General features: G+C 34.5%; 1 protein-coding gene, 1 long non-coding RNA gene and 1 pseudogene across 2 annotated transcripts; 1 reads left to right on the top strand and 2 right to left on the bottom strand.

The window, feature by feature from the left end:
• Window positions 1–229: 229 nt before the first annotated feature.
• Window positions 230–3,159, bottom strand: LOC111378556 (annotated as a pseudogene).
• Window positions 3,160–3,332: 173 nt separating this feature from the next.
• On the top strand, window positions 3,333–6,147 carry LOC111378567. The gene is made up of 3 exons (XR_002699863.1): window positions 3,333–4,061; window positions 4,385–4,628; window positions 4,773–6,147. It is a non-coding gene; the product is annotated as an uncharacterized LOC111378567 (long non-coding RNA).
• Window positions 6,148–6,301: 154 nt separating this feature from the next.
• LOC111378555 lies at window positions 6,302–8,533 on the bottom strand. The gene has a single exon (XM_023001789.1). It carries the CDS (start codon window positions 8,531–8,533, stop codon window positions 6,302–6,304), a length of 2,232 nt encoding a protein of 743 aa, XP_022857557.1.
• Window positions 8,534–15,366: the final 6,833 nt, after the last annotated feature.

The following is a 15,366-nucleotide window of genomic DNA, read 5'->3' as shown; positions in this document are numbered from 1 at the left end:
TTGTATAAATGACTTGGGAATTATTTCATTTTTACATCTTAGGCCAGCAAGAAGACGCATTCTTTTGGTATGGTGAACCAAGTCTAGCGCACTTATTGGAAATGCGACTCCCTTAAAAAGCTGCTTGACTCTCAAGACAACCAAATCCATTTTACACCACTACTTTCACCCTTTAAAGAATGAACTCATTAAACTAGTACCCCAAAGGTGGAATGGTAATGAAACTAGGTTAGCAAAGGAAAAGAATGATCTCATTCGAGTCAATTACTGTACTTGCCAAGAAATACCAACTGCTTGTACCAGTGCTATCAATATACACTAACATTTTCCAGAGAAGAGAAACTTCTGTATCACTTTAAAATAAGTAGACGAACATGTCCTTAGAGTAGAGAGAGAGAGAGAGAGAGAAGGATGTAGAAAGATAAAGGAGGAGACGAATACTCATCAAATGTAGAAGGTATAGACAAGTGGACAGGAGGGTTATAAATATGTTGCCGATTTCACACTTACACTCAGTACCACGTCCACAGAAGATGTCTAGTTTGCAAATACAAGATCTTATGTTATAACAGATAGTAAAACTAACAGTAATAAATACAGAGGTACAGTGACATGTATGTACTGTAACATACTGAGCTCACAATAAGCACAAGGTAACGTGTTGCTGTAACATACTTCAGTTGTTAATGCCTATAATTGCAGCTTCAGAAACTTATTAATGCTTTGCAATAAAGGAAGCTCAAAACTTTACTAGAATAAAAGAAGGCAGATTCAAAAGGTCCAAAATAACCCAAATAAATGTAGAATTCATAAGTTGAATCTAAAATATATGATTCTGTGATAGTACAAACATTTTTAGTCTAAAGTACAATAAGTAAACTAAATTAGGAGGACCACAAAGCCTCATATTCTGCCTTCAAAATTAAGATCAAGTTACGTCTATCAGTCTGGTCTCCAGTGCATCTCTGTGCACAAGAGAAGCTCAATCACCAGACCATAAGGAAACATGAGACTGGAATGAAAGGGGACCATCACAAGTCTACGAGCAAAATTTGCAATGCCATAAGACGTTGAGCGCAAAGATATCCATTGTATTGCAGGCTTGGCTTAGACATAAGAAACAGCATGCAAGCAGAGAAGGCAAGAAAAAGAAGTGCTAAAGGGTTTCGATGAGGCTAAAGCTGGCTAATTGATCCAGCAAATCCAATCCCAGAATCAGAAGGTGTACTCTTCTTCTCATTTATTGCACAACTAATCCAACTTTCTTCAGGAAGTTTTTCATCCACATCAATGACTACAGACACTGTGCAAGCAGAAATTGAAGTCACTACTCAAACCTTTAGCAATTAGAATTAAGTTTCACTTCTTTTCTACATCTCTCAAAGCCATGTTCATGGAAGTTGGAAATGTGTTGGAATAGAATCAGGCCAGCCCTTATTAGGGAATGCAACTGGCTTGTACATGCCATTTCTAAATCACGACCAACGGCTTCACTGATCAAGCTTGTCGTGATAAAGGTAGAACAGGGACCAAACTTTCCTAAATGTTCGTGCAGCAAATCTATTGCAATAGCAAACCTTTAGGCTTATATTGTAAGATTAAGAGACAAAAATGCAAAGAGCATAATTGGATTTGAAGAAATTTATTCATAAATCATAGTTCATCAACTTGCATTAATTACAATCAAATCATACAGGTGAAATATCTATAATTAAGGTTATGGTGATCACAGAACAATGAGAATTCATTTCTTCAATCTCATACATTCCATTATAATACCAATTTCTACTGCTTGTTTTTCACATAATTTGCACCAAAAGTGCTAGAGAGCAAAGTTTATGGAGCACGTAATACCTTCTTTGGACGTGAAGATTGAAAGTACCAAGCCACACCAGGTACAGAGCAAAACATTATTTAGATGGAATTGACAAATCTTTCACTTCATATAAAATTCACATTTTCATTACATTCACTTAGAAAACACAGCTAAGAGGACATGACATTGAGAGCAGTACTATGTGTACAGATGGGTGGTTCATTTTTGAAGGGGAAAAAAAAAAATCACATGGGGCTGGCTCCATTTGAGGGTACCCTGTGAAGCAATTCCCTGTACACTTGCTCTGAAATTAATCTCTTAACAAAACAGTAGAATGATTTCAATTTGTATCAGTTATTCTCCTTAATAATATCGAAGTAATGTACAAACCAAAATCATTTCAATACAATATTCTAAAATTGCCTCTTCTCCTCCTCTAAGAAAACCCTCCATCTTTTCTTGACTTCTCCACGATCAAAGCCCTTTCCCTTTCTTTTTCCTTTCTCTCCCTCTTCAACCTCTCCTCCCTTAACTCCTCCACAGTCTTCTTTCCACCACTCTTTTCATTTACCTTCAGTTTCTCATCACCATTTTTCTCATCCACATTACCACTTATACGCTTTTCCATATACCACGGCAATTTCACTCCTTTTCCAGCCACTCCATACCCCAACTTCTACTTTTCATCCTCGGGTTCCACTACCGGCACGGATTCCTCCTTCTTCATCTTCTTATTAGCATTATAACCACTAAATTTCCCTTTCTTCTCGTCTTCCTTTCTATCGATTTTAATTGGATCGAAAATTTTGATCCCTTCAAACAAATTTATGTGCTTAGAGTCGGAATCTGATTTGGGTGGTTCGGCAGACGATACAGTTTGGGTTGCTGTGGATGGTTTCGAGGCGTGGGCTGCGCTTGACAAGCAGCGAGCTTGGCGGAGTTTCTCGAGGCGAGATTCGGTATCTCGCTCGCGGGCTTGCTCGCGCATCAGCTGCTCCTCCTTGGCGGCGGCTTCCTCATCTTGCTTGACTTGCTCTCGGTTCTTGTAATTGTACACATTCCAACGCTTCTGCGGGAGAATGTTTAGACCGCCATGGCCTCCCATGATGGGTTTCTATCGATCAGATGGAAACGAATGATGTGTTATTTGATTCAAAGAAGAAACCTAATTTGATTAGAGTTGAAAACACTATATGCATAGATTTGGGTTAATTCAGAATGAAACCCTAATTTAATTGGAACCGAAAACACATTCATAACAGTAAACTAGAAGTTAAATGTCTTTACACTTCGGGTGTATTTGATTATATTTATTTTTCATGAAAAATATTAATTTTTCACCCAAATTTCTACTTAGAGTGTTTGATTGCTATTTTTTTCAAGGAAAACATTTTTCAACTTTTGAAAATATGTCTAATTTTTCTTGTTTTTAAGGAAAATATTTTCCTTGGGTAGAGATGGTTTTTATTTTCCATAAAAGATGGAAAATATTTTCTTTTTTAGGTAATATTTTCCATGTCAATCAAACGCACCCTTCGTGATGGTAATGGGAACTAAATTTTTCTTCATTGCACTAAGTTACTAATCGATTTAAATCCATCAATGAATCAGGCGAGCTGGACAACGGAATATTTAAATGGACCATTAAGTGCTCAAGTGAAAGATCCAAGTAGCCAAACACGCCTTGCTATTGACATACCTAAATTGAATTGAGACGACCAAATCCCTACTCCTCACTTCTCATGTGGCCTCAACCGACCTCTCCTGCGGCAACACCTCCGGCGGACTATATCTCCGACGCAACTGAATTTGTAGTGTTTTAAAGATTTTTAAGGAGGATTTGTAGAATAAAGTGCCCTTTTCCCAGAAACTTTTTACTTATGCGTGGTGTCTGAATCTGAACAAACAATAAGCTTATGTGCGAAGTGCAGGATATTTTGTGTGAATATTATCCACAACCACATCCTTTCGGCCTTTAAGCAGGAACACATGGGCTGAATATTGGTGCGGCAATAGGTCATTTTTGCAGCTTCCATTGTCGAAACTTTTGGATTAAATTTTGCCAACAATACCTGTACCTGTCCTTCCTATGCGTTTCTGTTAAATTCTCCCAGCATAGAACTAGAGAGCAGTAAAAAGAAGAAAAGATTGAAATCATCTCCCTAGCATAGAGAGTGAAAAGAAGAAAGGATAAATTCAATATGAAATCACATTGAAGACTGGAAAATATCCAATGAACTAAAAGGTATACAAAGTTTTATATTTATAGACACAAGTGTGAGTGGCTAACTAAAATAACTAGCATCTAACAACTAACTAACTAACTAAACTACTATCTAACATAACAACTGGAGATAAAATCTCGATGGAATCTGAACTGTTGAGGTGGAAGTCTCTAGAATCTGCTGTAAACTAGAAGAAGCTGAAAGATTGCTGATGTTGTATATTCTAACATTTCATTATCCTGCTGTTTTTTGGTGATTGTACTGGTCAGTTTCATAATATGGCATTGCTTGTTTTTGTCTAAACATTGATATATTAATGGGATCTGGTGCGTTATCTCAATAGGACATTTGAGGTGGATTTTCCGTTGGAGCTGTAGACGTGTGATGACAGGGCTAAAAAGTCTGGATCCCAGCTTATGTTTGCGAGACCAGCTTTTTATCAGAATCAGCAGATGTTGCTCCAGATGAGAATTCCCTTGTGCGGAATCCAGTCAAGTATACCTTCTGAAGATTACTTTCTCAAGATATTGCACAATCTTCCAGTGCATCTCTAAATGGACCATCTTTGCTCTAGTATTTCTGAAAATGTATGTTCGTCAGCTATAAATCAAGACAACAACCCACAATATGGCAGCTTTCATTTCGTCTTATTGGGATAGTCATAGATGGTTTGATTGTATTTCATGTTTTCTTTCGCAAACGATTTAATATAATGATTACATTTTTTGCAGGCTATCAAGTTTTGCTTCCTCGATAGAGCTGTTGCTGTTCATGTGAAAATTCCATGTTAATTTACAGCCTGTTAAGTATTTCTCTGCAGGTGAGATTGTTTCCTCTGCAAAACAACTTCCCAAGTTATGTATTTCTCTGTATTGCTAATGATCTCGTATCAAATCAAGAAAATCTTCAGCTGCAATACAATGTTATCAGGGAACCTACTGGTGAGGAACTGTTCAAGCATATATCCATTCTCATTGCAAGTATATTAGGTGCTTCATTTACCAACATACCTCAAGTTATCACTATAAATTTTGAGTCCTTTTCTCTTGAGAAGAGGGAGAAGAGTGTCCAAGAGGCAGCTCGAAGTCTTGGTGATACCAAGGCATTTTAGAAGTTCTTCAAAAACATGATCTTCACAATCTGATACCCGAACAGATGCCATATACTGATGAATGCCCACTTCAATGAATTAGAAATCTCCATCCATTCCTAATACAGTAATACTACATCCAGTACTGACATTAGTTCTTCTAGCTCAGATGAGGTGCAGATAATTGTTGAATAAAAGCTACACTGAGAATGTTATGTAAGATTCTTAGACATGTATTGTAATTGCAATTTGTAAAAAAACATCATCGTAATTGGTTCAATAATCTAATTCAGTGACAGTTAATTGAGACAACTGAACTAAACAGCCTGAATGCACTGGCCTACCTAGAAGAATGACACTTTCAACATATCCCTGATCATCACATAGATATACAATCTGCAATCGTGAGAACTCTGAATATACCAGCCGTCTAGTAGTTCTTACGGTAATCAAGCATTAGAATGGTTAAGCTTATTCAGTACCGTTGCACTTCTTATTGACGGATTTGGATTTGATAATGGTTTGAAATTTTTAGTTTACAAATAAAATACAGTCAAGAATGGAGGAGTTACAACCCATGTTTTTAGAGGATTTCAAATCCATTATGAATTTATAGGCTCGGCTAACCTTAACTTAGCAACTGTAACTTTGAGGAGGTGACTGAGCAGATTTTGCACCAGGCTTCATGTCTGTCTTTGTACACCTACTATAAATATCAAGGCCTTTCTTGATTAGGCAATTCTGGTTGAAAAGGCTTAATCTAAGCTAATTCAATATGTTTTCCAATACTAGAATATTTTGTTTCTTCAGTCAATGAGGCACTGCTTTATTGGTGGCATGCATCCTCTCAAAGGAACCTAAAAATTCTGATCATCGTGGAGCAGAAATAGTAAGATACATGTCTAAGAATGTTAACAGAACTTTTGCAATATGCTTGTACATAACATATACTTGATCAATGAAATACACAGATTCAGGCCCCGTTTGGTAGGGATTTTTTGTTCCAAAAAATTGATTTTTTGACCGTTATTTTACTATTCAAGCCGTAATTTTTGACTTCTTCTCTCACATGTGGACCCCACTTTTCTTCTAACGGTCAAAAAATCAATTCTCAAAATCCCTACCAAACGGGCCCTCAATTATATATTTTCTTTAAAACTCACAAGCTTCCTACTGAGCAACAACTATCTGCAGTTCATTAAAACTAGAAGGCCTAGTGCCACTGGATGCAGTAATAGGGGATGAAAGAATTTTCTCCTCCATTGAAATGCGCCATTCATCAATATTGAGCAGCTTTTCTGGTGTCAGGTCTGGAAGGTCATGTTTTTGGAGGACTTCTAAAATTTCTTCTGTTTCACCAAGAATTCGAGCAGCACGGCAGACGCTCTTCTCCCTTTTCTTGAGGGCAATGGACCCAAAATTCATAGTTATGACCTGAGGTACATTGGTAAGGCAAGCACCTAATATATTTGCAATGAGAATGGATATGTGCTTGAAGATTTCCTCTTCACTGGGTTCACTGATACCATTGTACAGCAGCAGAAGAGTTTGGCTGATTCGATACATTGAGTTTGCAGCAATTACCTTAATGGACAACTCGAGATTTTCAGGTACTATATTTCCTTTCGTCTTGAATTCGATGACATAGTTATTAGCAATGACACAAAGCTTTTCAAGAATCTCCTTGGATGTTTTTCCTTCAGTAGCCATGTTCCGAAGGTCTTCACCTTTCCACCTACCGAGGAGATCCACGTCTAACCATGTAGCATCTGCTGCTTCACTAACCTTCTTCAAATCCAATTTTTTGGCAAGAACTTCATCTACGAGGCTGACGTATGCCATACCTTTACGCACACAGTTCAGCACAGACTCCACCTTTTCATTATCAATGTTAGGAATCGCTATGAGAATGCTTGATAATGTCACAACAGGCAATTTCCAACAATTTGGTGGCTCTAGAGAAAGCACAGATGGAATTTGACTGCTATCAAATTCTGCCAAGCTGTTGAAATCAGTCAGTTCATGAAGAAAATCTCTTAGTTGTTGTGGTGGCTGCCTTCGACCTTTAGAAACAACTGATAAGTAGTTGTTTTCCATGGCTTTAGGAAGTTGCTCCTCACCTTCAAGATATAAAACATAATGACTTATATCTAGATCTTTTGATTCGAGTCCTGATCCTTGCTTATTTTTTGAACCATTGGATTTAAGATAATCTCTACACCTCAAGAAACAGAAATAGCACGAGAAGAACGGCCAAATCAATAAAGTCGACATGAGCAACAAAGATTTGCTTACTGCCACCACTGCAATTTGAATCTTTATACAGAAAGACAGCATCAGATCTGTTGTTTTGCGGACTACTTTTTGGCATCTCCTATTCGGTATTTGTAATGCCAAAGGTCTCTCTTTCCAGTCCAACAGCCTTTCAATCCAATACTTCTCCAATTTGAACCCAGTTTTATCAATCTTTTCTATAGAGCGCTTAAATTTCACGGCATATACCAATCGAAATAAAGAGCTAATTGAGCCTATTATCACGCCTATGAACTGAATCCACGCAATGGCATACGTCGATTCCCCATAGTCCGAAGCGGGATAACCATCGAGAGAGTGAAAGTGAAAGTACTTACTTCGAAGAAATGCTTCTGAAAGTACTAGAACGTTAAGAAAGCAGATTGCACAACATGCGGTGCAGGTCACAGATCGTGCCATCACAAATTGGGGGTGACCGGTTTCTGCCATTATCCAATACTTCTTCACGTCTTCCTTGAGTTTCTCAATTGCAGTCATTCCATTTTCTCGCGGATCTTCACTGGCTATCAAGCTATCAATTTTCCGGAACTCAAATTCCAAGTGCTTTTTGGTTGTCGGAACCACCAAGGACGAGAAACTCATAATGACAAACATGACAACTATGAAAGACATAACCAGAACTTGCTCCATTCTTACGGAGTAGATTACACCAGTGGATAACTGGATGCATACATTCACAAGTAGGGTGATGACAAATATCCCCAAGGCTGTCATATTCATAAAGATTTCCTTGCCATCCATGGATCCCAGAGAGGGCATAAAATTAGCCATTGCTGTTGACATCAGAACAGTGCTGCTGAGTTTTGCAAGCTGATCAGGTTTTCCTGGCATTGGATTGTTTAAATCCATTGGCAACTTCACTGCAATAGCTAATAATGTCAATGAAGCAGCATTAAGAGTAAAAACTCTGCATGGAAACCAAAATTTCTTTTTATAGAAACCAATGATTGCATCAAGAGCCATTGCAAGGGAGCAGATTGCAGATGCGAATGCAGCATAGATGCCAATCCATGGCATTGGTGAGCTGAACTTTTTGGGATCATATTCCAAGTACCGGCTCTGCTCAACAAAGTCTTCACAATATCTCATTATTTTATTTCCAATAATTTCGCTGTTATATTAGTTCTTTTGAAAATTGGCAAGAACTCGAAGAGAATTGATGTTGTGCATGGTAAGAGGCTTAGATTTAGATCTTTAGAATGTCAGTCTACAAATGTACTATAGATTAGTCATTATTGGACATCTTCCACTACCTTTCCTGGAAATTGCACAAGATGCGACTAATCTATATTGCATTTGTTAAAAGCAGTTCCAAAACGTTTAACTTTTTACTTGAAAGATGAATTCTTAGGTCCTTTTTTTTTTTTTTTAATCTTATTGGGAGGTTTGTGACTGTAGATTAGTTATTATTGGACATCTTCCACTATCTTTCCTGAAAATTGTACAGGATGCTACTAATCTATATTGCATTTGTTAAAAGCAGTTCCAAAACGTGTAACTTTTTACTTGAAAGATGAATTCTTAGGTCTATTTTTTTTTTTTTTTATCTTCTTTTGAGGTTTGTGACTGTAGATTAGTTATTATTGGATATCTTCCACTACCTTTCCTAGAAATTGTACAGGATGCTACTAATCTATATTGCATTTGTCAAAAGCAGTTCCAAAACATGTGATTTTTTTACTTGAAAGTTGACTTCTTATAAAAACCAGTGATCGCATCAAGAGCCATTCCAAGGGAGCAGATTGCAGATGTAATGCAACATAGATGCCAATCCATGGCATTGGTGAGCTGAACTTTCCAGGATCATAGCCCGGCTCAGCATAGTCATCAAAATATGCCATTTTTTTATTTCGGGTCTTTCTGTTGTTATATTAGTTCTTTTGAAAATTGGCTAGAACTCGAAGAGGATTGATGTTGTGCATGGTAAGAGGCTAGATTTAGATTTTTATAATCTCAGTCTATAAATGCACTATAGATTAGTCATTATTGGATATCTTCCACTACATTTCCTAAATATTGTACAGGATGTGACTAATCTATATGCATTAGTTAAAAGCAGTTCCAAAACATGCAATTTTTTACTTGAAAGTTGACTTCTTAGGTCCTTTTTTTTTTTTTTGGTGTGGTGGTTTGTGACTATAGATCAGTCATTATTGGACATCTTCCACTGCCTTTCCTGGAAATCGTACAGGACGCGACTAATCTATACCGCGTTTGTTAAAAGCAGTTCCAAAACATGTAATTTTTTACTTGAAAGTTGACTTCTGAAGTCCTTTTTTCTTTTTAAGTTGACTTCTTAGGTCCTTTTTTCTTTTAAATTTTATTTTTGTGGTGGTTTGTCATAAAAGAGTTGCACGCCTATACAGCATATTCATTCTTCTACATTCACACACTCCATTATAAAGTATGTATCTTTTCTTTCATGTGGAAGGCTTAACTTAGCCCCTGTTTTATGGTCATTATTTGTTCAAAGCAATATTTTAAATAGTGAATTTTTTGGTGATTAAAGAGTAGGGAAAATTTTTAAATTTACATGAAGAATATTTTGTTGTGTGGTTGAAAATGAATAGATATAATAAAGAGTTTTGAATTAGAGGTGCCGTACACACATCATTTTCCATTAATGAGTAAAAACTTTTTTCTCCAACAACTTGCCTATAAAATTCCAAGAACTTCATGTGGAGTCCACGATTATTTTAATCATGGTACCCATTTCTTGTATATGAGAGAACTGTCGATCATGCTATCAAATGTATTGTACTTGTAAATTGCTCTTAATTTATCCCCCTTTGTGGCCTGTTCCTGAAGGAAATATATAACAGGTTCATTCTCCTTCAAGAATAATTGTGGCTTACTATGGTCAACTTTTTTTTAGCATAAGAAGCAATTCCCACCTAGTTTGCTACATGTATATCAAATTTTAGTGGCAAAAGTTGACATTTTGAGTTAGAGACACAATCAAACATTGTAAAGATCGAAAGGAGTTAAAATAATCTATTATGATTTTGCCTCTGTCTGATGTGAATTAAAATAAGATCTTTAGTAAATTTTGATAAAAGTTAAAAAGTTGTGGGTCTCATAAAATAATTTACATAAACATGATTTTATAAATAAATGTTTTACAAAGAACTGAAAGTTGGGGGTCGAGTGGACCCCCCACGACCTCGTGTTCGCCATTGTCAAGGTTTAAATTGTTTTTTCATCAGCCAATAATAAAATTGCCACGTGGACATTATGTACACTAGAGTGTAAACCATGATATACATGTAAAATAATTCATTCCAACCAACAACCAAATTAAAAATCAATTTTGCTATGCTCACACCATAATTGATAGCTTTGTTTGCACTCATTGAGATGACACATAATTTTACCATTGATGTTAACAATACTTATTCAAATCAACGCCTCGATTATGATACATCAAAGAGTATCAAACTAGTTGTACACCATGCTTAATTCATTAGAAATTGAAGCATTTTGGGGCTTGCTTGGGAGTTTCGTTGTACCAATTACAAGCGTTTTTTAAAGTAACGATTTTGAGCGTTTATGAGTGAATCGATTTTGGGGAATTTTAGTCGCGATTTTTTAAAACTGTCGAACGTATGCTTAAGATTTTATTATCCACTAGTACTGAATTTCTTTTTTTTTTTTTTAAATTGCATATAAGTCCCTTATAAAATTTTCAATTTGTAGTTATATATATATATATATAAGTTAATATTTAAATTAAAAATAAGGTTACATACTTACTTAAAATTTTGAGTTAATATTTTTTATTTATGAGTAAATTTTACTATTATAAATTAATTAATTTTATACTTTTAAATAATTTTGTTTCAATTTTTTACTTATAAGTAACTTTTTATATTTATAATTGAATTTTTATCTGGGTAATAGCACAAAACATTCATACCTTTCAATATTATTGTGCAAAACGTGCATACTTTTATTTTATTATTATTATTATTATCATCATCATATCTTTAAAATCGGTAAGAGGTCAATACATACCATATATTTGGTACCGGATGGCCATATCATAATATTTCACATCATATCATATCTTTAAATTTCATAATAATTCATTGACATGAAAAAAATATTTTAAGCGGGATAACATAAATTGCACATCGTAATCCTATCTTGATTGATGAAAAGAGTTTTCTTGAAAGAAATATAGTAGTTTCACGTTCTAAGCCTCCCCCATTTTTTGTGTGCGTGGATCTCCTTTTGTTCAATTAAATATATCACAACTTTTTTTTCCTAAATGTGAAATGCTTATTTAAGGTACAGAATGATTTTCTATGTGCATTCTGTCTTTACCATTTATATCACATCCTAACGCCACACGCTTTCCCATGTCAGTGGCTCAATTTACTAATTTGCTTTTTATTCAAACGCTCTCTATCAATTCCTTTCAATTCAAACAAGGAAAATTGCCAAATTCTCAATCAACGATAGCTTACATAATGGGAGCACAATGTCATGATTATTGTGTAATATTCCAAGAAACTTGACTCTGATATAATATATTTTATCATTCCTACAAAAAAAAAAAAAAAAATACTATTTTATGCTAACCCTACCCAATCTACACGTGTTGGCATTCTTTGTAAAAATAATAATAATTATAAATAATTACTAATAAGTGACAAGGTCTATAAACTTTATTATCTGGAATCTAACTTATCTGAATCGAATTTTTCTTGAGCCTAACATACGTAATTAATTATGAGCTATCCAACGAACCCAATATTGATATATTTTTCATTACCCTATCACTAATTAAATATTTGACCCAAATAAAATTTAATATATATATGTTATTTTATTCTCCCAACTTTCCAAAAACTGTAACGACCCAAAAAGAAAATAACATTTAAATCAAAACTTTATTTAAAACGCAAACTACATATTTTCATTTGCAAATAAACATGTACGAGAATTTATTCATAAATAAATGTCTATTGCAATAAACTTAAAATAAATAAAATTACATGCCAACTTAGATCCTTATCCAGTGAAACAAGGCACAAACACACCATCGAACCACTACGCTTCAACACGACCCGATCTAATCTGTGAGATATAGGGAAAAGGGTGAGTATTGAAATACTCAGTAGGACACAAAATAAATGGCGCGATCCCAAATAAAAGAATTAAAATCATGCTTCAAAAAAAATCATACCGTCATCATTTCTTTAAAATCGGTAATAGCTTAATAAGTATCATATCTTTGGTACCGGATGGCCATATCATAATATTTCACAGCATATCATATCTTTAAATTTCATAAGTATAATAATTCATTGACATGAAAAAAAATATTTTAAACAAGATAACGTAAACTGCGCCTCGTGATCCTATCTTGATTGATGAAAAGAGTTTTCTTAAAAGAAATGCAGTAGTTTCACATTCTAAGCCTCCCCCTTTTTTTGTGCGTGGATCTCCCTTTTGTTCAATTAAACATATCACAACTTTTTTTTCCTAAATGTGAAATGCTTATTTAAGGTAGAGAAGGAGTTTCTACGTGTATGCTATCTATACCATTTATATCACATCATAAAGCCACACGCTTTCCCATGTCAGTGGCTCAATTTACTAATTTGCTTTTTATTCAAACACGTCTCTATCAATTCCTTTCCATTCAAACAAGGAAAATTGCCAAATTCTCAATCAAGGATGGCTTACATCATGGGAGCACAATGTCATGATTATTGTGTAATATTCCAATAAACTTGACTATGATATAATATATTTTATCATTCCTACCAAAAAAATACTATTTTATTCTAACCCTACCCAATCTACACGTGTTGGCATTCTTTGTAAAAATAATAATAAATATAAACAATTACTATTGGGGTGTAAATGGGTCGAGCTGACACAATAATCCAATAAACTTGACTATGATATAATATATTTTATCATTCCTACCAAAAAAAATACTATTTTATTCTAACCCTATCCAATCTACACGTGTTGGCATTCTTTGTAAAAATAATAATAAATATAAACAATTACTATTGGGGTGTCAATGGGCCGAGCTGAGTCAGCTCGACCCATGAAAGCATGAGCTCGGCTCGTCCAAAAATGGGCGAGCTTAGCTCGCGAGCAGATGTCATTTTTCATTTTTTTTTTGGGGAAACAAATAGGTAAATTGGAAAATAAAAAAAGTAATTTTAATTTTTAAATCGTTAATTTTTTATATAAAAAAATTTTATATATAAAAAACTAGGTAAAAAATTTAAACCCCCTCCTTTATCCGGGCTTGTGACCGGTTACTTAAATTTAGAGTAGGCGGAGTTAAAAATTGTGTTGTTTGTAATTGTTCGTATACAATTTTTTAAAGAAAATTTAAAACAGTATTAAAAATCATTTTTTCAAGCAACGCTGCGCGTTCCTTTGCATATAATTTTCGAAATAAATCCCTTCGAAAAATTGAAAGAGTAATCGAATGCCCTTTCAATTGTCAGAAGTCTTCACTTCAAAGATTATATAGAAGTCTTTCACTTCGAAGATTATATATAATTTTCAAAGTGAAAGACTTCTGACAATTGAAAGGGCAATCATTCGATTACCCTTTCAATTTTCAGAAGGAATTTATTTCGAAAATTATATGCAAAGGTACGCACAGCGTTGTTCGAGAAAAGAATTTAAAATGTAGACATATAGTAGTAATAGTACCAAGTACTAACAAAAATTTAACTAAATTGGTGGAAAGATTTATTTTTTTTAAACTAAAAGAGATGGGAAAAAATAAAAATGAAATCTTTATTTTTTTTATTTTTCTTTTTAAAATAGATAAAATATAAATCTTCCTCCTTTATCTGAGCTTGGGACCAACTACTTAAATTTTCAGTAGGCGAAGTTAAAAATTGTACACGAACAATTTTTTGTAGCGTGTACAATTTTTTAAAGAAAATTAAAAGTAACAATAAGGAAAGAAAAGTTTCATTAGTATAATTAAATCAAATATCACTTACTTGATGACATGCAATTTCGGCATATTTATCTTGTAATCGAAAATGAGCGTCCTGCCAATCTTTAACGCACATTAACGCTTCTAAAATATCTTCTTTCAGTCGGCTCCTGACCTCACTCAAAACTCTTTTACCTGCACTAAAAGCAGACTTTGAAACAATAGTGCTAACTGGAGGTGTCAGCAGATCTTTTGCAATCACACATATAACTGGCCAATGTCGTTCATACTTTCGCCAGAATAAATATAACTGGCTAACGTCGTTCATACCTTCGCCAAAATTCAATTATTTCGTCTGAACTTTTTTTAATTGTTTTATCTGTTGGCATATTCTAGTTGAAATAATCAATTAATTCAGCAAGCAATGCATTATGGCTTTAGCCCGTAGATGTTTGATGAGAATGAGATACAGATGGTGACGACATGGCAGTGGTAGTAGATGAACACATTACAGATGAATCATATCTATACGAATTAATGCCTTGAGATAAATTATTAATGCTTTGAAATAAATTAAATATTTTCGCATCTGCTTCTTCAATTTCAACGGAAAGAGTGGGTGCAGATGGTACCCAACTAATATTGGTACCCATTCAGTTCGCATATAATTCATATATTTCACTTAATGTTTGCACTAAATTTCTATATGTGATAGGTGTATCAAATGTTAAAGCGTTTGAAATTTGATCAATTATATATTTAGTTCCCGATAAATTATATCGGGAGTCCATCACGCATGCTAAAGGAAATAACATAGGCAAGTCTTCCCAATATTTTCTAAATTTTAATTCCATAGCAATTATAATTTCACTAAAACCAAGGTCATTTTATTTATGAATTGTTCTTGCAATTATATAAAGACCTTCAAGCACTATACAGCTGGTGGGATAGTAAACGCTCGATAAAATCTTAGTGGTTTTATAAAAAGATGTCAAAA

This window comes from Olea europaea, unplaced genomic scaffold, assembly GCF_002742605.1.
Source record: "Olea europaea var. sylvestris unplaced genomic scaffold, O_europaea_v1 scaffold1834, whole genome shotgun sequence".
Classification (NCBI taxonomy): domain Eukaryota; kingdom Viridiplantae; phylum Streptophyta; class Magnoliopsida; order Lamiales; family Oleaceae; genus Olea; species Olea europaea.
The sequence above is the reverse complement of the archived record's forward strand: the minus strand, read 5'-3'. Positions and strand labels throughout refer to the sequence as shown.